The sequence below is a fragment of the Hippopotamus amphibius genome, chromosome 9 (genome assembly GCF_030028045.1).
Source record: "Hippopotamus amphibius kiboko isolate mHipAmp2 chromosome 9, mHipAmp2.hap2, whole genome shotgun sequence".
NCBI lineage: Eukaryota > Metazoa > Chordata > Mammalia > Artiodactyla > Hippopotamidae > Hippopotamus > Hippopotamus amphibius.
In genome coordinates, this window is record NC_080194.1 from 44,302,545 (window position 1) to 44,325,724 (window position 23,180).

A 23,180-nucleotide genomic window follows, 5' to 3' on the forward strand; every position below is an offset into this window, starting at 1 on the left:
TCATTTTGTTGTGCTTCGCTTTATTGTACTTTGCAGATAGCTGTTTTTTGTTCGTTTTGTTTTTGTTGTTTTTTTTACAAATTGATGGTTTGTGGCAACCCTGTGTTGAGCAAGTCTGTGGGTGCCAGTTTTTCAATAGCATTTGCTTATTTGTTGTCTCTGTGTCACATTTTGGTAATTCTCATCATGTTTCAAACCCTCCACCAACAAAAAGATTATGACTTGCTGAAAGCTCAGATGATGGTTAGCATTTTTAAACAATAAATTATTTGTTAATTAAGGTGTGTACATTGTTTTTTAGACATAATGCTATTACACAGTTAATAGACTACAGTATAGTGTAAACATAACTTTTTTTTCCCTTCAGATCTTTATTGGAATATAATTGCTTTACAATGTTGTGCCAGTTGCCGCTGTACAACAAAGTGAATCAGCTGTATTTATACATATATCCCCATATCCCCTCCCTGTTGAGCCTCCCTCCCCTCCTCCTGATCCCACCCCTCTAGGTCATCACTAAGCATCGAGTTGATCTCCCTGTGTTATGCAGCAACTTCCCACTAGCCTTCTATTTTACATTTGGTAGTGTATATATGTCAGTGCTTCTCTCTCACTTCATCCCAGCTTCCCCTTCCTCCACTGTGTCCTCTAGTCTGTTCTCTACATCTGTGTCTTTATTCTTGCCCTGCCACTAGGTTCATCAGTACCATTTTTTTAGATTCCGTGTATATGCGTTAGCATGTGGTATTTGTTTTTCTCTTTCTGACTTATTGCACTCTTAAACATAACTTTATATGCATTAGGAAACCAAAAATTTGTGTGACTCGCTTTATTTCAATATTCATTCTATTGCAGTGGCCTGGAACTGAACCTGCAGTATCTCTGAGGTGTGCCTATAAATAGTCATTATTTCTTCCAGGAATCATTTTGTACATGGTGTAAGGAAAGGGCCCAACTTCATTCTTTTGCATGTGGATATCCGGTTGTTGCAGCATTCCATAATTCTTATTCCTACCTGACATTTTCTTGCTTATTGTTTGCCCTCTTCCCACTAGATTATAAGCTCCTTGAAGGCAGGGAAAATGTTTATCAGGTCCATCACTTTTCCAGTTACTATTGCTATGTAACAAATTGCCCCCAGATTTAGTGACCTGAAACAGCTATTTTATTATGTTCATAGATTCGTTTGGTTGGAACTTAGGCAAGGCACAGTGAGAATGGTTATCTTTGTTCATGATGTCTGGTGCTTCAGCTAAGAAGCCTCAGTGGCTGGAGCCTGACCATGTGTACACATCTTTATGCACATGTCTGGCAGTTGATGCTGGTTCTCAGCTGGGACTTCAGCAGGGACTATTGACCAGTCATTGCATGTGGTCTGTTTACATGGCCTGGGCTTCCTAAGAGCATGATGTCTTCAGGTAGTCAGACTTCGTACACAGCAGTTCAGGACTCCAAAAACTCATGCTCCAGTGCATGGCAGAAGCTGATTGCCTTTTCTTACTGGCCTCAGAAGTCAAGGGGTGTCATGTCTGCTTCATTCTTTTGGTTAAAATGAGTCACTAGCCTTCCCAGATTCAAGGGGTGGGTATGGACTCCACCTCTCTGTGGGAACATGTAGAAGAGCAGGTGGAATGGGAGATGTTGTGGCAGCCTTCTTTGGAAAATACGATATCCCACAATCATTTTATCTTCATGCCTGGCTCATAATAGTTGCCAGTAAATGTTTGTTGAATGAGTACTGAGCACTGTGGTAGATATTTTCACAAATGTTTATCTCACATAATCTTTATAATAGTCCAGTGTGATGGATGTTATCAGCCTTTTTTTTATATAAATTTATTTATTTATTTTATTGGCTGTGTTGGGTCTTCATTGCTGCACATGGGCTTTCTCTAGTTGCGGTGAGCGGGGTCTGCTCTTCCTTGTGGTGCACGGGCTTCTCATTGCAGTGGCCTCTCTTGTTGCAGAGCACGGGCTCTAGGAGCGTGGGCTTCAGTAGTTGCGGCACATGGGCTCAATAGTTGTGGCTCACAGGCTCTAGAGTGCAGGCTCAATAGTTGTGATGCACGGGCTTAGCTGCTCCACGGCATGTGGTATCTCCCTGGGGCAGGGATTGAATCCGTGTCCCCTGCATTGGCAGGCGGATTCTTACCCACTGCGCCACCTAGGAATTCCGTATCAGCCTTTTTTAACATATGAGAAAACTGGGACTTAGAGTATCCTGTCACCCATTTTTCTTTCGACTATAGTGAGAGCATTTAAAATATCACTATTGGGGGCTTCCTTGGTGGTGCAGTGGTTAAGAATCCACCTGCCAATGAAGGGGACACGGGTTTGATCCCTGCTCCAGGAAGATCCCACATGCCGCGGAGCAGCTAAGCCTGTGTGCCACAGCTATTGAGCCTGTGCTTTAGAGCCCGTGATGAGCCACAACTGTTGAGCCCATGTGCTGCAACTACTGAAGCCCACACGCCTAGAGCCCGTGCTCCGCAATAAGAGAAGCCACAGCAATGACGAGCCCGTGCACCACAACGAAGAGTAGTCCCCACTCACCGCAACTAAAAGAAAGCCCGTGCACAGCAAAAAAGACCCAACACAGCCAATTAAATAAATAAATAAATTAATTAATTAATTAATTAAAATATATCGCTATTGGCACTGAGGGCAGTGACTGGGCATGGGTGAAAGGGAAGCTGAGACGAAACGAGAGAGTAGCACAGACATATATATACTACCAACTGTAAACTAGATAGTCAGTGGGAAGTTGTTATATAACAAAGGGAGTCCAACTCGAGGATGGAAGATACCTTAGAGGATTGGGGCGGGGAGGGTGGGGGGGACTCAAGGCGGGGGAGTCAAGGAAGGGAGGGAATACGGGGATATGTGTATAAAAACAGATGATTGAACTTGGTGTACCCCCCCAAAAAAATAAAAAAAATAAAAAAAATAAATTAAAATAAAATAAAAGTGGGCCAAAGACCTTAAGAGACACTTCTCCAAAGAAAATACACAGATGGCAAATAAGCGTATGAAAAGGTGCTCCACATCACGTCATCAAGGAAATGCAAACTAAAAGGAGATACCACCACACACCTATTAGAATGGCCAGCACCTGGAACCCTGACAGCACCAAATGCAGGTAAGGACGTGGAGCAGCAGGAACTCGCATTCACTGCTGGTGGGAATGCAAAATGATGCAGCCACTTTGGAAGACACTTTGGTGATTTCTTACAAAACTAAACATACTCTTACCATATGATTCAGCAACTGCACTCTGGGTATTTACCCAAATGATTTGAAAACTTCTGTCTGCACAGAAACCTGCACACGGATGTTTATAGCAGCTTTACTGCCAAAACTTGGAAGCAACCAAGATGCCTTCAGTAGCGAAAGGATAAATAAACTGTGGTACATCCAGGCAATGGAATATTATTCATCGGTGCTAAAAAAGAAATGCGTTATCAAGACTTAAAAAGACATGAAGGAAACAAATGCATATTAGTAAGTGAAAGAAGCTAATCCGATAAGGCTACATGCTGTAAAATTCTAACTACATGAACTTCTAGACATGGGAAAACTCTACAGACAGTGAGATCAGTGGCTACCAGGGATTGGGAGTGTGGGTAAGCTTGAACATGTAAATAGGAAGAGAACAGATTTACAGGGCAGTGAAAATACTCTGCATGGTGGATTCACGCCATGTGTTTTTTCAAACCCATCAAATGTACACCACCAAGAATGAACACTAAAGCAAACTATGGATTGTGGGTGATTGTCATGTGTCAATGTAGGTTTGTCCATTGTAACAAGCGTCCCACTCTCATGGCGGATGTGGATGATGGGGGAGGCTGTACGCGTGCAGGGCTGGGGGTGTACAGGAAATCTCAGTTTTGCCATGAACCTAAAACTGCTCTAAAAAAAATGAAGTCTTTAAATAAATAAAACCCTCAAAAAAGTGAAAAAAAAATTAATTAATTAATTAAAAAATATATCACTATTGGCACTGAGGGCAGTGACTGGGCATGGGTGTTACTGTTTGCTTGGATTTAAAAAAGAAATATTTTACAGCTTTTATTATATTTTTAGCATTATTTTAGGCTTTGTCATATAACAGCAAACTTGATAGACAAGGTCCTTCCCATCATTGACTTAAACTTCTTAAACTTAATTTCAGGTTATAAAAATGCTGTGAAGAAATTAGATTAGGGAAGACAATATAGACTATACACTGTATTCATCCTATGGGAAAATTATGGGTGGAACTGATCAGGAGGGATGAAAAGATGGAAGGTATAGTTAGTCATGTGTGTAGGAAGTGCATCTAGTAAGAAGTCATGTATTGTCATTCATATTTAAGAATGTTTTGTTGGTAAGATATGTGGCATAATCAAATTAAATGAACGTCTTAGAGATTTAAAAGGTATGCAGAAAATTTTTTTTAAGAGTTTGTGTAGTTTTGACCATCTTGTTAATATGAAAGAGAACTGGGCCTGATTTGGGGAGACAAGTGCACAGAGGACAATGACTTTGGTGATACAAGCAAGACTATGAATTGTTGGTAAAAGATGTGTTTCGCCAGCAAGCTGAAAGCACCTTGGGCATGGTCCGTGCCTACCATTTCTTCTGCTAGCGTGATCCTGACTAGCATAAATAAACCAAAACGTTCATCGCTATGTGTTCCTCATCTTTCCTAACATAATTGCTGCATGGAAGGAAACAGTAAAGAGAACAAGATAGAGGAGTCAACAAAAATGCTGATTTTTCCCCTCAAGACGTGTACAGTCTAGTGGGGATGGCAGATACATAAACTAAATAATTAGAGTACAGTGTGGTAAGTGCTGTAATAACAGATATGGGATAGGTCCTATTCGAACTTAGAAGGCAAGGGTACCCTGCTGGCCTAGTGGCGTTAGGGAAGGCTTCACATAGAAGGTGATAATTGAGCTGCTGTCTTGATGAGATGGATGAGGTCTGAGAAGAGCATTCTAGGCAGAAGGAGGTGGGGGCATACGGAAGAGCCAGGGGAACTGCAGAATGTCTCACAAGGCTGAAAATTGTGAGTGTGGGAGAATGGTGAGAGGTACAGGGGCCAGAACAAGAAAGGTCTTATGCGTAGAGCTGCTCCTTAGGGGATGGGGCGCTACTGAAAACTTTTGAACAAAGAATAACACTTCAGATAAGAATAACGAGCTACCTTTTCAACAGCACTTAATGACTTATAGGCATCTCAGATTTAACATGCCCCAAAACTTAACTCCTAACTTCTGCCACATCACTTCTTTCTCCTGCTTTTCTCCGTCTCAGTGAATGACAGCTTTATTCTCTGAGTCGCTTAGTCCAGTCATCCTTTACTTCTCTTTCTCTCATACCCCACAATCAATACACCCGCAAATCCTGTTGTTTTTCCCTTTAAGATATACCCACAATTCATCCACTAATTACTACCTCCATTGCTACCACCACAGTCTGAGCCACCATCATCTCTAGCCCAGATTACTACAGTAGCCTTATAACTGGTCTCCTGCTTCCTTCCTTGCCCCTTAGCAGTCTGTTCTCCACACAGCAGTCAGGAATCCTCCTAAGAGGTGAGATCATGTTATTTCTGCTCTAAACCTTCTAATAACTTCCTTCCTACATAGGGCCACGAAGCCCTATATGTCTAGTGCTTGGCTATCTTTTTCCCTTCTTCCTTATTCAGCACACTTACCTCTTTTCTGTTCCTTGAATCGTGCTTACATTCTTGCCTCAGAACCTTTGAATTTGGTGTTCTTTCTGCCTGGAACGTTCTTCCCTGAGATATTCACATTGGTGGCTCTGTAACCTCCTGCAGGGCTCTGTTCATGAGTCCTTCTCTAATCATCTTATATAAAATAGCAAAACTTCTCAGTCACTCTCTATTCTCCTAATCTTTTTTTTTTCCCCATGGGTTTACTACCATCTGACATATATTTACTTGTTTGTTTATTGTGTCTTTCTTTTCTGCTGTGCAGACTCTGAATGGGTAGAAACTTTGACTGCTTTATTCTCAGCTCTATCCCCAAGGCATAGAGCATGAAGTAGCCACTCAGTGAAGTTTTGTTGCCAGAATGACTTGATTTGCATTTTTAAAACTTCACCTTGGCAGCCTGGTGGATAATGAATGGGAAGGGGGTGTGAGGAAGGCATTGACACTTGGAATTGAAACAGTCCAGTAAAGAGATTTGGAAGGCATGGAGTCAAGAATTACTTAGGATGGAAAACTGACAAGATTTGACAACTCACCGGACTGGGAGAAGTGAGGGATAATGACTCCCAGATTTCTGGCTTTGGTGGTTTGAGCAGATGATGTTGTTGTTGGGAATAAATGAAGCCATGAGGATGAATGAAATGGATCAAGGAGAAGATGTAGTAAGGTGACCAATCATCCTGATGTGGCCAGGACTATTGGTTTTAGCACTAGAAGTCTGTGTCAGGAAACCCCTCAGATCCAGGCAAACTCAGATCATTGGTCACTCTAATATATAGAGAGAAAGATAGCTGAAGACAAGCCCAACAATACAGAAAAGGAGGAGGTAGTCACGTCTGTGCAGGAAATGAACAGAGGCAGTTAGAGAGGTCGCAGGAGACTCAGTGAGGCACTGGATCAAGGAAGCTAAGAGAATATTCAACAGTGTAGGTTGAGTTTGCCTTATTCTTGCCAGAAGTATGACATGTCTTAGAGGCTCAGTAAATGTTTCTTGAAATAAAGGACACAAATGATGCCTCTTTGTTGATGTTTTTGTTAAACTGTAAGGTATTGAGGGGAGTCAGCATCTGATACTAATTGGATCATAAGGATGGAAATGGATTTAGGGAATGTTACTAAAATCAGCATTGTTTCTATGTCGAGTGTTTGGCAGTCGCAGGTTAGTGAATGATGGGCAGTAAGAGCTGTTACATTTGCAGTTTTGAAACAGCATTGATTCTGAATGATCATAAAATTGGAATTTCGGAGCTGGACACTTGTGATCATCTACATACTGGTTCTTAATGTTTTCTAGTAATCCTTTTGCAAATCTGTTGAAAACCTTGAACCATCTCCACCCTCTCCCCTCTTTCCCCACAAAAAAACACCTGCATTTTGCTTCCAGTTTTGAGGAATGGAGGATTATGGATGGCCACAGGAATCCCAGGTTAACAGAGAATTGCCAGTCTTGTACAGTCCTCCTGAATTATACCTCAGGATATAAAGAGGCCTAGAAAAACTAATTAATTTATCCAGGATCACATGGCTAGATAGTGACTGAACTTATTCTTGATTGATTATTCTATCCATTATAAGTGTTTGCCTTTTTTAATGCAGGTTCAGTCCCACTTGACCAATTATTAGATTTCTTTTATTTCAGTTGGTTGGTCACTGTGCCAGCTCAGTACAAGTTGACCCCAACCCGTGTGTTCCATTCATCTTTTTTTTAACTCTGTCCATAGACAGAACAAAAATATTCTGTAGAGTATTTGACGTACTGTCAGATTTAATATATCTAACTTTTAAGTCATGAATTAAGAGTTGATGAGGTAGACTTTTACTAATGATTTATTTGTGCCTTTTGTTTGTAACAGGATGCTGTATGATTATGTTGAAAGGAAGCGAAAGGAAAATTCAGGAGCCCAACTGCATGTCACTTATTTAGTGTCTGGCAGTCTCATTCAGAATGGACATTCCGTAAGTTCTCAGAACCTTATAATGAGTTTAAATGTGTTTGAGCTATAAATAGTGTTATATAAAATAAGGCAAAAACAACAAGATTCAGTATTATGGATGTTTTAAAAAACTACTTGAAGATGGTGATTATTTTGGATTTTTAGACTAAACCTAAAACTCTTGAGAAGTTTGGGTAATATCTCGGCTGTGATACAGAGACTGTATCATCATTGTGCAATTTTCCTAGGCAACAAGACATTCGGAAATTGCTTGTTATTCCTCTCTCTTCCTTTTGAAGGTATATTGGGGACAGTGGTGGTTAATTTCCAGCCCATGTCAAGCCACAAATTCAGGTGTTCAGCAATTACAATTTTTTTTAAAGTGAACTTGATTTTAATTTGAGCTTTCATCCCAGAAGTGTTGCTGAGATAACTCTGTGCCTTCTCCTGTACCAGACTGATCCTTGGGAACTTTGATAATTCCTTCTCTCTTGCTTGCTCCCCAAACTGAGGCACACCTCCTCTGTTCTCACTTCCCAGACCTCTTACCTGAGGGTTCTTTTGCTCCCATACCACCAGCCCTAGAGAATTTAGCCTGAGGATCAAGACTCCTTCTCAGAGATCCACTGATACATGTTTTCCTCTTCCCTTTTGACTTTCCCTAAGACTCATAAGTTCAGAAGTCAGATTTATCAAAATACTGACTGAATTTGTCTTGTATCAATAGAGTCCCAAGCATGTGAGATTCCAAACTGGAATGGTGATTTAGTAATTTACAAGGAGAAACAAAACTTCTAGGGGTATCAGATCCTTATATGCTATGAGTAGCATATTCTGTCCTTGATGGTAAGCTATTTGGCAAGCCAGAGGTTAATTAAGATATTTCAAGTGTAGATGGAATTAGATATCATTGTATATCTGAAGCAAGATTAAGCAGACCTGATTCATTTGCTCTCAGAAGTAAACCTGACCAGAATCATCTCCCTGTATGGCCCTTGAATGGATTCTGCCAAAGTTTGCATCTGAATGTCTTCTTTCCTTTTGTTTCCAGCGTTAACTAGCCCCTTTCTGTCTCTTTCTTGAGTTTAACCAAAGCCTTCCATTTAGTCACAGTCAATTCTTTTTTTTTTTTTTAATATGTTTATTTATTTATTGGCTGCATTGGTTCTTCATTGCTGCACAAGGGCTTTCTCTAGTTGCAGCAAACGGGGGCTACTCTTCATTGTGGTGTGCGGGCTCCTCATTGTGGTGGCTTCTCGTTGCGGAGCACAGGCTCTAGGCACGCGGGCTTCAGTGGTTGCAGCACACAGCCTTCAGTGGTTGCAGCACACAGACTCAATAATTGTGGCACATGGGCTTAGTTGCTTTTCGGCATGTGGGATCTTCCTGGAGCAGGGATCAAACCCATGTCCCCTGCACTGGCAGGTGGATTCTTAACCACTGCACCACCTAGGAAGTCCCCACAGTCAATTCTTTACCTGGGAATCACTGTGTACCTTTAAAGCAGTGGTTTTTATTCTTTTTTTGGTCACTGATTCCTTGAGAATCTGACAGGAAAAGGCATATGTTGACATATTCATAAAATTTTCAGTGTTCACAGATCTTTGAACAAGGGTCCAAGGTTAAGAATTTATGTTTTAAGATAAAGTTGTAGATTTTTATTCTAACCCATGTGACAGAGGTTCTTAATTTTGGATCCTTGGATGGTCTTCAGGATTCAGGGGATTCTAGGGTGAACCCTTGAAAGTACATTCAAATTGTGTTCCTCAGTGCATTTTTTTTAGACCATTTTTCAAAATGATGTGTAACCCATAATCAATTAAAAACATCTATGCTGTGGTTTGCTTGTGTAATGCCTTCTGCTTCCAAGTTTAAGAGGGCATTTAAGTTCTTTTTTGTAAAAAATAAATAAATGAACTTTATTTATTTATTTATTTATTTATTTATTTATTTATTTATTTATTTATTTATTGTCTGTGTTGGGTCTTTGTTGCTGTGCGCGGGCTTTCTCTAGTTGCCGTGAGTGGGGGCTAGTCTTTGTTGCGGTGTGTGGGCTTCTCATTGCAGTGGCTTCTCTTGTTATGGAGCATGGGCTCTAGGTGCGTGGGCTTCAGTGGTTGCAGCACATGGGCTTAGTAGTTGTGGCTTGAGGGCTCTAGAGCACAGGCTTAGTAGTTGTGGCACACAGGCTTAGTTGCTCCGAGGCATGTGGGATATTCCTGGCCCAAGGCTCGAACCCAAGTCCCCTGCATTGGCAGGCAGATTCTTAACCACTGGGCCACCAGAGAAGTCCAGAGGACATTTAAATTCTGCCCACCTTTTTTTCTCCCCATCTTTTTAAAAACAGAATGCTTTATCAAATGAAATCTTAATTAGGATTCTAAAATATAAAACATATTAAGAGTAGGGTTGCTGTGGTTGAAGTGGTTGTGAACATTTTAGAGCCCTGCGCTGTGGAACCCTGTAGAACTACTGACCAAGTTTAGATGCTTACCCGTGCTTTTTTCTTTGAAGAGAGCCAGCCTATGAAAAGGCAGCTTGTTAAGCATAGTGTCAGGTTTTATTCTTATTCTTTCTAATTTCTTTTTAAAGTTTTAAGTGTTTCTAGAAAGACAAAAGATACAGGCTTTTTTTTTTAAAGGCTTTGTATGGATTTTTAAACATGAATAATTTCTATTTTTCCAATGATCATTATTATTGTAAAAAGTTCTTTATAACACACAGAAACTAAAAGCCTCCTTCTAATCTCATCCTGGAGAGTCTTCCAGAGAATTATTTGAAAATCTCAAGGAAATGTTCAGTCAATTCTTTTTGTGATGTTAGAGGTCGTTAGCCTGATCCATTCCTTATTAGGTTCCCCATTAGCTTTTCATCTAATGATTTTAGCTGAGATTGATTTTTATCATTGCCTAGATCATTAATTCACTAGGAGTTACAAAATGGTGATGTTCTAATTTTGTCATTCCTTCTGGATGTGTTGGCTGGAATGTTTCTGCAAAGGAGAACTTTCTCTCATCAACTAGCCATATTTCCCCTTTTTATTTAACTGATAGAAATCTTAGGGGGCTTGCCTGTAGCCAGCCTCTGGGTTTATGGTTACTGAACCTACTCCTGTGTCCCCCTTAACAGGAACCTACTGAATCAGCGCTCTACTCTGGTCTACGTTGTTTTAGCACTGGCATTTCCACTGTGTTGTTTTTATGCATTTCTAATATCCCCTAAGGCGGCGTTTAGTCACACTGAACTGTTGGTACCAATTATTGTTTTTAGGGCTCCTGTTACATGGCTTGAGTGATTAGTTCCTAATGCTCTTTTTCCCATAAACTCTGTAATTTTTATTGTACAATTTTGCAGAACGTGACATTTTTAAGAATTTTTTTTTAAGAGAAAAGGCATTATGAAGACATACCAAATTCCCAGTTCAGGTTTACAATTATATTTTTTTGAAACTTAATTGATTTTATATTGTTCTTTTTTCTTATGTTGTGAACTTTGGTTGTTCCTAACATTAAAACAAATATGTATTTGCTTTAGCCAAATATATGAGGTTTAGGAAAACAAAGCCAATAATTTTACTGATAATGTGATGACTGAAAACAGTTTAAGGTTTCTAAGTGATCCCAAGCATCACTCCATGGCAATTATAGAAATATTTCTCATTCCTTATTACAGCTACATGATCCTACATTGATAGATATACCTTAGTTTATTCACCAGTCCTTTATTGGTAGTTATTTATATTGTTTACAATCTTTGGCTATTACATATAGTGCTGCAGTGAATAGCTCAGTGTATATGTGTTTTGTATATTTTTGCCAGTGTGTTTTAGGGTTATGTTCCTAGGAGTAGGACGTATATGAACTTTGTTGGGTATTGCCAAAACCGCTCCATTTTTTATTCCTACTAGCAATGTACGAGAACTCCTGTTTCATGGTCATCTGCATTTCTCTTCTGTGAACTGTCTCTTCATATCTCTTGCCTATTTTCTTTTTCTGGAGGAAGAGAGAGATGGCTTTCTCTTGCCTATTTTCTAAAGGATAGTCTTTGTTTTCTCTATTTTACAAGCTATATAGTAATCCTTTGTGATGTAAGTTGCAGATTATTTTTCTCACTTTACCATTTGTCTTTTTATTTTGCTTAAAGTATTTTTTTTTTGTCATCCAAAAAATGATTTGTTAGTTTTTAGTGGGTTATTTTAGTTACTTGTGAATTTTGAATTATAGTCAGACTTTTCCTCATTCTCAGGTTGTATTAGTTTATAGAAGAATTCACTCATATTTTCTTCCTATGCCTATATGGTTTCATTCTTTACATTTAGATCTCTGATCTATTTAGAATTTATTTTTTTATATGGTGTGAGAGACAGATCCAAATTTTATCTAGTTCCATATGATTATACAGTAATTCTCATTATATTACTTACTAAAAAGTCCTCTTTTCCTTACACTAGTTTGAGATACTGTGTTTTTTGAGTTTTGGGGAGTTTTTTTGGTACTGATATCTATACTCTCTCACTTTCCTTAACCTGATTGAGAAGTTTCAAAGTAAGCAAGTTAAAAATGAGTCTGACTTTCTTAAACCGTAACATGTATTTTCAGGGGTACCTAGTGTTTCTAATTTCACATCCAAGTGTAAGTGAATTTTTGGTAAGGAAACTTTAAAATTGCAAGTTGTACTACTTTAAATACTAATGAAGTGTTATTTCCTTACAGTGCCACAAGGTTGCAGTAGTGAGAGAAGATAAATTGGAAGGTAAGTATTTTAGCGGTTTAGCAAGTTTTTCTTCTTATGGCATCAGTATCATTAACATCTCATATATGTTTAGCTGTTTTACTGGAGAGCCATATATTTCTTTTTATTAGTAATTTCTGAAACGTAAAAATATGATACTGCACTAATTTCCCACTTTTAAGGCCAAGAGCTGTTGACATTTATAAAGCATTTTATCATGGGATTTGAAAACTTGTGACAGACATGTAAAAAACTATTATGAATACCATCTGGAACACCTCATCAACTGTAAAAAGACAATGGTCTCTAAATATTGTGTTGTATTCCATTACAATATTTTTAGGAAGAAAATTAAAGAATGCTTTTCTGAAGTCAGAAGGACTTAGTATAACTTCTAGATTAAATTTGTCTACCCATTTCAAGACTATTAATGCTAATGTTCTATTTTTTAATACCCAGAGCAAAGGAATTTTGCAATAGCCAGCCATGTGATTTTGGATTATGTCTCAAGACAAAATCTGCACTTTTACTTAGTATATAAAGATGCCTACCAGTGGCATAGTTTTCTTATAAATTAACTTTGAGGTATTCAAGATGGTGGAAATGGCCAATATTTTCTTTCTGAATTCCCACAATGGTAGATTTATTCATTCAGTAGATACAGTGAGTATCTACTCTGTGTCAAGCTCTGTGCTAAGCACTAGAGTCTTGGAACAAGTTAGGCATGGTTCCTTCCTTCATGGAACCTAAAATTTGTTCTTGTGATGTTCTTTTGTGTTCTTCCTCTGCAGACTTAGCTGGTTAGTAGTATTTTTGTTATATAGAGTTTCTTTTTGTAAACTAAAATTGAATTATGAGACTTCTCAGATAGAAATTACTTATTCCTCATTTGCTGTGTATATATGCTAGAGTATAAGATTCTTCCCTGACTGGAAAAAAAATATCACATCATAGTATCATTAGTTATTCATTAATATTTACTAAGTGTCCACTGGATGAGTGATACCCTCACAGTACTGTAGTTAGAACTGACTCACCACCACTACCTTTCATAATGTCCTTGTTACAGACAGAAGACTTGGTATTATACTGGATATATGACTGTTTGGCCTTTTAGAGCTTTTTGAACCACCACAGATTACAAATGGTTTTAATGCAGAAGGGTTTCTTGTTAAAGTCCCCACATGCAATGAAGTTTGTGTATTAACAGACTGCTTTTCCTGTTGACTTGTAGCAGTGAAGTCCAAGCTAGCTGTGACTGCCAGCGTACATGTGTACAGCATCCAGAAAGCCATGCTAAAGGACAGTGGGCCTCTGTTCAATACCGACTATGACATCCTTAAAAGCAACTTGCAGAACTGCAGCAAGTGAGCTCCTTAATGTTTCTTGTGGGCTTCTTTACGAATTGATTTTGTAAGATGTTTACACAGTGGCTGCCTCTTAAGAGTGAATGCCAAGTCTAGTAAAACCCCATTTATCTTGCAGTAAGACACATGCCTAGTTTTATTAGAACATCATAAGGTGAAAAATAGCAGCCACAACCCATACTGAACACCTCAGTAGACTCCCCATAAATCTATTTCTCATGTATTTATCCTGTCATTACCTCCAAAAATGTTGTTTGTTGTGCCCCCTCATTACTCCTTTACCCCAGTCTCTGCTTGTCTAAATCCTACGCATCCATCAAGAACCAGTTCACATGTTGTCCTTCAAAAAACTATTCCTAATTTGATATACCTCTACCTTCCATCCAAAACCAGTTGATCTTCCACAGCCAGGATCAGGTCTTGTTCATCTTTTGTATCTTTCACAGCACAGAGAGGAGGTGGACTATAATACACGTGGGTTTTAGAAACTGATGGTCATGGGTTTCGGCTTTGTTGCTAATGGCCCAGTGGCTTTGAACAAGTTACTTAAACTCTTTTGAGCTTTGGTTTCTTCATCTTTAAATTGGATATAATAATGCCTACTTTGTGAGGTTGTATGGAGGGTTAAGGCCAGATCCCCAGACATATATTGAATAGCTACTACTTTGACAGGTACTAAGCAGGATAATTTGAATTAATTCAACAAAGATCTGATGAGTACTTGTGACATGCCACATACTATAGAGTGAATATGGCCCAGGAACTGATGGTCCTATGAGAGGCAATTACAGTGTAGTGTGACAGTGCTGTAATATGAATAAGGGTGTGGGAGGGTTTGGGGGGCACTCATCCCCCCCTTTATGGTTGGGGTGGAGTGAGGAGACAAGACAGAGATGGCTTCTTGAAGGGTATGGCATCTAAGTTGAGGCCTGAAGGCCTAGTAGATGTAGCCAGTCAGATGGAAGTAGGAGAGTAAGGACAGGCTAAGAGAAAACACGGTGCTTGTGCAGAACCACAGTAGTTTTCTGTGGCTGGAAATTAGAGTGAGAGGCAGGGAATAATCATACAAGGAATCAGACTATGCTTTGACCACTAGGATAAGGAGTTTAGGCTTTATTCCAGGGGCATAGGGGAGCCTCTGAAGATTTTGAAGCAGATGATTGAAATGATCAGAATTGCATTATAGAAAGATCACTCTGACTGTGATAGTGAAAATGGATCTGAAGGGAATAGTCTGAAGGCAAGGTCATCAGGAAAGAGAAATGTTGCAGGATGGAGGTGACAGTTGTCTGAAGTATAGTAGTGGTGTTGGAAATGGAGAGGTACACAGGTTAAAGGGTCATACCGTCAAAACCTGGATGGTGTGGTAGTGGTTAGCGACCAGGAGAGTGTATGGTGGGGATGGGGGTGTGGTTCATGATATTAAGGATAATGGTAGTGTTTCTGGCTTGAATTGCTGGATGGGTGATGGTACCATCACTAAGAACAAGGCTGTATGAGGAGGAACATGCTTTGGGAGAAGGGAAAAATGAATTGGGTTTGGCCATGTTGTGTTTGAGTACCCTGGGGAGAGTCCAGTTGGAGATGTCCTTTGCAATAGATAGGGCAGTCTAGAGCTACGAAGAGAAATCTGAGGTAAAGATAGAGATTTTGGAATCAGAGAAAATAGGTAATTAATTGAGCTACAGCAATAGATACAGTCATGCAGAGAGAATGTGTAGACTGAAAGAAAGGCAGAAAGTTAAACTCTACCCACAATTACTAGCTCTGTAACTTTGGACAAATTATTTAATCTCTATGCTTCAGCTTTCTCATCAGTAAAATGAAACTAAGATATTAGGATCAGTCTGAGAGTAGTAGAGTATTAAATGAATTAATGTATGTAAAGCACTTAGAACAGTGCTTGGCACACAGTAAGCACTATTTAAGTGATAGCTGTTTTTTAAGGGGTGGGCAGAAAAAGAGGGACCTAAGGGGGAGCAGCCAGAGAAAGGAAAATCGTGAGAGTGTATGGAATTCTAAAAACTAAGAAGAGAGTTTCAAGAAGGAGGGATGGGTTGACAATATCAAACCTTGCTAAGAAGCTAAGTAAAATAGGAACTGAAAAGTGATGGCCTTGGTAAGAGCAGTTTCAGTGGAGCAACCAAATTCTGGTCAACTGGATAGATGGGGATATAAGGAAATGAGACAGCAAATAGGGACAAGTTTGCAAGAAATTTGACAGTAAAATGGAGGAAAAAGAGAGGTAACCTGCTGCAGAGGAATTGAGACTTAGGGAGGATATGTACATTTTTAAAGTTGAGAATGCCTTGAACTTGTATTGTTAGGAAAGAGCCATAAGAAGAAGGGTTGAAGATACTAGGAGGGATGAGATTACTGATGAAGTTAGGTCCTTGAGGAGAAATAGATATAGGATTGCCAAAAATAATTTCTATAAGTTCCATGAGCAAAATAACCATGTCTATTTTGTTAACTGCTATGTACCCAAAATGGTGGCTGGCAAATGGTAAGCATTCAGTAAATAATTATTGAGTAAATTAATGGTAGATATTGGTTCTTTTTTTTTCTTCAGCAATAGGCATACAAATATTAGATAAATAAGTATAATTATACAGCTAAAGAGTAATTATGTCTCATGTCTTTTAGGGAAGAAAACATTAACACCTGGATATGTTTATGTAAATTGTATTATTAGACTTGAGAAATAATCTGTATTAAAATCTAGTTGCGGCACGTCAGTCTCTAAAAATCAATTCTGTTGTGTCAAGCAAGTAAGCAAACAAGAATAAAAGTGACTCAAAAGTCCAAAATGAAATTTGCATAGGGACTGCTGAAATAAACATGGCAAGTAGAAATGTAATAGTAGGAAGCATTTTAATGAAACTTTACTTAAATAAGGTATCCTCAGTAGAAATGTGAAGAATTTATCTCCAATAAAGAAGTTTATGTTTGGTCCTGAGAATTATGGGCAACTGAGATCTGACTTATTGTTTCATGTGTTTTCAGAAGTGCTGTGATAGGAAGAAAGTTGAAATTTTAGATTGAGCAGGTTCTCCTCTCTTCGGACATGTTCCCAGCCTAACTTGGTCTCTTCCTCATTGCCAGTTCCTAATCCTGACCCTAAGGTGTGGAATGTAGACCAAATGGAGAAGGAGTTGTCTCGGGGCCAACTTTAGATGTTGACAATGAAATAAAACATTGCTTTCTTTCCTTGTACATGGAAGCACTGCAGGGCCAGAGAGGAAGAGTGGTGGATGAAAGGAAATGATTTCCGTCTGTTCTTAACTCTGATGCACAAAATATTTGTGTTAATGTGAGGTTTTCTGTGTGGACTGTAATAAATCAGTGGAAGGGTTTTAGAGCTGTGGACGCTAGCTTGGGGCTGTTCAGCCTAAAGTTACTTCAGAAATTAAGTGATATCAGGGATTTTTTTCTTAGGCCAGATAATCTCAACTTGTGCCTGGTTGATCTCTAAGATAATTGCTATCACCACATAGTTTCTTAACCTCCATCTTCTCCTACTCCAAGTTGAGATGAAACACTAAAGAAGGGAGAGAAGCCAGAGGACTCACCTTCAGTGACTTAAATGATCTTTCTTTCAACCTGTATTTCTCTGTGCCAGGTCTTGTACTGGGTGCCTGTAATACAAAAGATGAATAATACACCCACATTCAAGGCTCTCTTACCTACCCTCAGTAAGCAAAAGACTGAGGGAAATAAAATGTTCTTCATTAGGAAATGTTGGAAAACTTTGCTTAAAAACAACCGTTTGAGAAGGTTGGATCAGTTACCCATTCACAATGTAGAACATAACATTATGGATTTTTGTGAAACAGGCACATCTACAGTGATTAGAGACAAAGAGATGAATGTTCCCTTTAATATGTCATGCAGATTGTTCCAGATTTCTTCACTTGACTATGGGCATATTTGTCTGGTGCTGTTAGTTGGGATTATTATAAATTATTAACAAATGAGTATAAAGGATCACAGTTTGTAGGAGCAAGTGGCTCTATTCCCAGCTTATTCCATGTTTTAAAGCATGATCCATTCTGGCTAGGAGAGTTGCCAGGAAATTTGTTAATATTTAAAGCTCTTAATTTTGATTCAGTCAATATTTATGGTATATCTAGCCCTATAAAGTGAGGTCTTTAAAAACAAGAGATAACCATTTGGTTTACTAAAGATGGTGAAATTACTAATCTTTTGTTATTTTGGTATATTCTTACTACTTTGAATTAGGATGCTTTTTTCAAAAAAGCAAGGATAACTCATATGGTTTGGTAGAGGACAGCTGCTTCCAATCTTAGTTTTATTACTAATGAGATGTATAATCTAGGACTTCACTCACTTCTCTCCAGTACTTTTTGCACAAACTAATTTCTAAAATCCATTCTAATTCTAAAATTTCCTAATTTTATAGTATTAGGGTTAGAAAGTATTGTGTGGAAGAAGCAAGAGTTTAAAAATAAGGTTTGATGTTGACATTAATTAATTTAACATTTCTGTCCTCAGGTTTAGTGCCATCCAGTGTGCAGCTGCAGTTCCTAGAGCTCCTGCTGATTCCTCATCTTCTGAAAAGTTTGAGCAGTCAGATCTTCCAGTATCACCTGAGACACAAGCCGATAATGAGTTGACCACCAATGGTCATAGCCCATCTGTCCCCAAACAGAGTTCCCAGCAGCCCAAAGGAATCATGGGCATGTTTGCTTCTAAGGCTGCTTCTAAAACCCAAGATGCCAACAAGGAAACCAAAACAGAGGCTAAAGAAGTAACGAATGTAAGTCTTCTTTAAAAATATGCTTTTACAGCTCAGAATAGGTAACTAGAGAAGCATTCCATAATTCCAGTGGTAGTAGTTTAATTATTTAAGGTTCTGATATTTAGTTCTGCCTTTTCCACTTTAGTGTAAATCCTTTAATTCTTGATATTCTAACCTGAAGTAGTCCTTTTTCTTTTGATAATGCTTCTCACCAAGCCTCAGATTCTCCTGTAAAATGTAATGCCTGCCCTGTACACATCACAAGATTATTGTGAGGCCCAGGTGAAATAATGCATGTGAGAACACCTCAAAAACTGTAAACTGCCAAGAATTGTACATTAGCACTTGTGTACATTGTGTTATTTGGGAACATGTTATATTTTGGACTTTGCCATATATGCTTTCCTTCCTAATGTGTTTAACATTCTCATTCTATTTTATTAATTTTTCTTTTTTTTCTTTCATCACTTTCCTTAGTTTTTCATTGTTCAGTCATCTGAACTAACTTAAGTGCATTGACTTAAGAAAAGTCTCATAAAATACTATTAAAAATAATCTAGAAAAGCATAATTATTGTCAATATTATTGTTATTAGTGTCATTTTAAAGCTTCCACTTTGGGAAAGGAGAGGAGAGGTAGAGGGAAAGCGCTGACAATTATAGGACTGCTACTGAGTGCCAATAGTTTGATCTTTGTTTAAATCCTCTTATCGGTTTTGTGAGGGAGATATTATCATCTTATTAAGTAATTTGGGTGTCATATTGCTCTTAAGTGGTGGACCCAGCATTTAGTTCCACTTAGGATGATTACAAATGTAATGTTTTGGAGGTTTTCCCCTATTTTATATTATATTTCCTCTGATCTGTTTTAATTCTGTCAAACTAAGTAGTTTTAAAATATACTCAAAAAAAGTTTAGACACATTCATGGATAATAATTTCATAAAAACTATGGGAAATTAGGCTTTGGAGATTAACACCAAATACTATCTGGTCTGGATTTGTTCACATTTTGGCATGGTAGTATAGAGACTGTATGATCGTGACAGTGTGCTCTGCTGTTGAAGAGATTTTTTGACTGTTACTTGAAGAACAGCCTAAACACTAAAAAAAAAACCCCAAAAATCATATGTGTTTTCTTTTTCTCTGCTTTTAGGCATCTGCGATAAGCAGCAAAGCACCAGGGAAAGGGAGTGTGATAAGCAATTTCTTTGGAAAAGCTGCTATGAGTAAGCATGTTCTTACCTTCCTTTGACTAATATGTGAATGTTGATACAATAACATTATATCTGAGGTGAAGGCACCTTGTCCAGTTTTTACCCATCTAACACACTACAACGTGGCATCCCTGCAGCCTCACATACACTTGCAGTCTGCGGACCTGTGTACTGATGAACATAACCAACTGGAACAGTGGATTTTATGGGTGAGCTGGGTTCAGTTGATGTATCCTGTAGGGTAGTTTACTTATTTCTATTTTTACTTCCTGCCTTGAAAAGAGAATTAAGTATTTGTTTCATAGTGTTCTTGAAAATGGGTGATAACATAAAAGGGAAGTTTATTTATAATGGCCATTTATAAATATTTACTTTTTGAGAAAGCAAATCTCCTTTATTTAAAAAAGTATATTTAGATGAGAATTCTTTCATATAGAAAGAACCAATAATCACATATTTTCATACTTCTCATATCAAGTACACGTCCCCTGAGGGTATGTGGCCAGAATGCCAGGAAGAATGCAGGAATTGCAGGATAATTATGGCACACTTCTTGGAGCATAACGCTTTACAAAGATTTTGTGGGAAGCATTTTTGTTGTATGCCTATGCAAACAAAATTAGTCAGAAATCTGCTTTTCTGTGATGGTCAAAATGGTAGTTAGGGAACAGATTGGGGTAATCGTTTTTTAATTTGCCATAAAAACTATCAGAGAACATTTTCATGTTCTGAAAAAATATTGAAAATTTGCTACTTTCAGGTTATTGGGACACACGATTGTATTATTGCAGGCACAGTACGTAAGGAGGGCTCCCTACTTCTCTGAAAATATGTGATGCTAATGTCACTGACCTGCACGGCTGGTACTAGTCCACTATACCCAATCAGATTATGTAGTTTCTTGGCAACTTTGATGAGGCCCACATGTTTATTTGTTGTTGTTGTTTTTAATGTGTTTGTAACCTTAAAAAACAGTGAATTTTAAAATTACTATTATTTCTAAAATACATAAAACGACTATTTGCAAAGTGTAAAAGTTAAAAAGAAGTATACATTTATTTACTCATGTGTTTATTTAGCAAATATTTGTTGAACACCTACTATGTGCTTGGCACTATTATATACTAGTGATACAATGGAGAAAATGCCCTCATGGCCCTTATATTCTACTGGAATAGAAAGACAAATAAATACAGAAAAAATAAAATAGTTAATAATTGTAAGAGCTAGGCAGAGAGTAACCAAATATTATGATGGAATGCAGTAGAGGGAGGGGGTAAACCTGGATAAAATAAAGGAATGAAATATTTGCCTAATTAAAAGAATGGCTTACAAAGCTGATTTATTTAACGGATTTTTTTTTCAAGGCTTAATGTTTAGAGTAAAATAATGTTTTTATTGTATTTGACACATGACAAGATCACTGCAATGAAAATGGAAGCTTGAGAGTTGGATGAGGAGCGTTGATTGTTGGTATTTGAACCATTTAAAACTTTATGCCAGACAATAGCAAGTGTTGGCAAGGATATGGAGAAACTGAATCCTTATACGTTGCTGTAGGGAATGTAAAATGATGTTCTCACTTTGAAAAACAGTGTGGCAGTACTTCAAAAAATTAAATGTAGTTACCCAGCACTTCCACTCCTAGGTATCTACTCAGGTGAATTATCAATAAAACTGTGTGTCCACACAAAAAACTTGTACACAAATGTTCATAGCAGCATAATTCATAATGACCAAAAAGGTCTATCATCTGATGAATGGATAAATAATATGCGATATATCCATATGATGGAATATTTTTCACCCATAAAAAGGAATGAAGCACTAATACATGCTACAACATGGATGAACCTTGAAATGTTATGCAAAATAAACGAAGACAAACACAAAAGGCCACATGTTATATGATTCCACTTATACAAACTGTTCAGAATAGGGAACTGTATAGAGACAAAGTATATTAGTGGTTGTTAAGGGTTGGGTTGGGGAGTGACAGCTAATGGGTACAGAGTTTCTTTAGGGGCAATGAAATGTTCTAAAATTGGATAGTGATGTTGTTGCAGTTAAAAACCACCGAATTGTACACTTTTAAAGGGTAAATTTTATGATCTATGAATTCCATTTCAGTAACAAAAACCTTAATGCTTTATATATTTAAAAAAATTACAACATTGGTGACAAAATTAAAAAGTCATCATCTGTTATCTTTTTTTGCTTAAAAAGGTGTTTCATATATTTTTGAGTATAAAAAGGAAATGCTTTTCTATTGTCACAATTCATAAGCTGCATACTCTTGGGAAACATCTTTTAATCCGTCTGACTCAATTTCCTCATCTAACAAAGGAGAATGTTGGTACTTCATAAAGTTCTATTCATTTTTTTCTAAGTCTTACCTTTACTATCATTTGGGTTGGGGGCTGTGATATAATGAGGGATTAGCAGGAGGCAGAAATGAAAGCAGTTATAGCTAGAGTGGTAGTTGGAAAGGAGAAATGTTCTCTGACTAGACCATGAGCTCTGTTAGGACAGGGACTGTTTTTTATCCTTTTAGCCTCTATTCCTAATATGTTACCTGGCACTTAGTAAACTGTCAAAGGAGTGATAGATTAATATTGCATGATGGGGTTATATATATCATCTGCTATACTTTATTTATAGATAAACTTAAAGTCAATTTGGATTCAGAACAAGCAGTGAAAGAAGAAAAAAAAGTAGAGCAACCTCCACTGTCTGTCACTGAACCAAAGCTGGCAGCCCCCGCAGGCCTGAAGAAATCTAGCAAAAAAGCAGAGTCTGTTAAGATGCAGCAGAAGGAAAAAAAAAGGTAGGAAAATTTTGTTACTTGTGGCGGAAGAGTGTCTCTGCTGGGGGTGAGAAGGCCTGTTTGGGCTTATTGACAAGCAGGCAGTGTTCAGTTGAGCACTAAATCCTGCTTAATGTCTTAGGGATACAGCTATGTAACCAAAATGAAGAGAGAAGCTCCATAGCTTATCTAGTGAAGCAGAACTCGAATCAGCCAGTTCAGATGATTTAGAGCCCAAAGCCAGTTTCTTGGGCCCCATTGATCTAAATTAATTGTCTTTTGTCCTTTACTTCATTTTATATTTGTGGACGTGGCATACGTGTGCCTGATTGTATGTCTCTGTGTCTGTTTTTCACCTCAGGTTGCCAAATGAGAGGTTACTATTTCCAGTGAAATTTAAGAGAAAAAGTTCTTTGTTTTCTTTTTATATCAATGAGTTTATTTTTCAAGTGGTAAAATGTAATTAGAAAAGAAAATAAAAAGCACACAAGCTGTTAAAAATGAATCCAGGAATTTGAGACACTACCTCATAGTTGGTAGAAACTAGTCTGTTGAAAGAAATTGTAAAAGACACTGTCAGCACTGATAGGCCCAGAAATACTTGACTTTTGTGGCAAGGTTGGGGCTACTCTATTAGAAA

The 23,180-nt window shown here is 38.0% G+C and overlaps 1 protein-coding gene across 3 annotated transcripts in view; it reads left to right on the forward strand.

Moving 5' to 3' along the window:
* POLD3 (DNA polymerase delta 3, accessory subunit) overlaps positions 1 to 23,180 on the forward strand; it is a 44,870-nt gene that overhangs the window by 5,536 nt on the left and 16,154 nt on the right. The window contains exons 3-9 of one of the 3 annotated variants that reach the window (XM_057750208.1): positions 3,318 to 3,501; positions 7,579 to 7,681; positions 12,372 to 12,411; positions 13,625 to 13,757; positions 18,273 to 18,537; positions 19,674 to 19,746; positions 22,396 to 22,561. In XM_057750208.1, coding sequence (XP_057606191.1) covers positions 7,580 to 7,681; positions 12,372 to 12,411; positions 13,625 to 13,757; positions 18,273 to 18,537; positions 19,674 to 19,746; positions 22,396 to 22,561 — 779 coding nt within the window. In that variant the 5' untranslated portion in view covers positions 3,318 to 3,501; position 7,579. Of the gene's footprint in view, positions 1 to 2,893; positions 3,140 to 3,317; positions 3,502 to 7,578; positions 7,682 to 12,371; positions 12,412 to 13,624; positions 13,758 to 18,272; positions 18,538 to 19,673; positions 19,747 to 22,395; positions 22,562 to 23,180 lie in introns of those variants that run through there. The other 2 variants (XM_057750207.1, XM_057750206.1) reach the window with 2 other exon arrangements.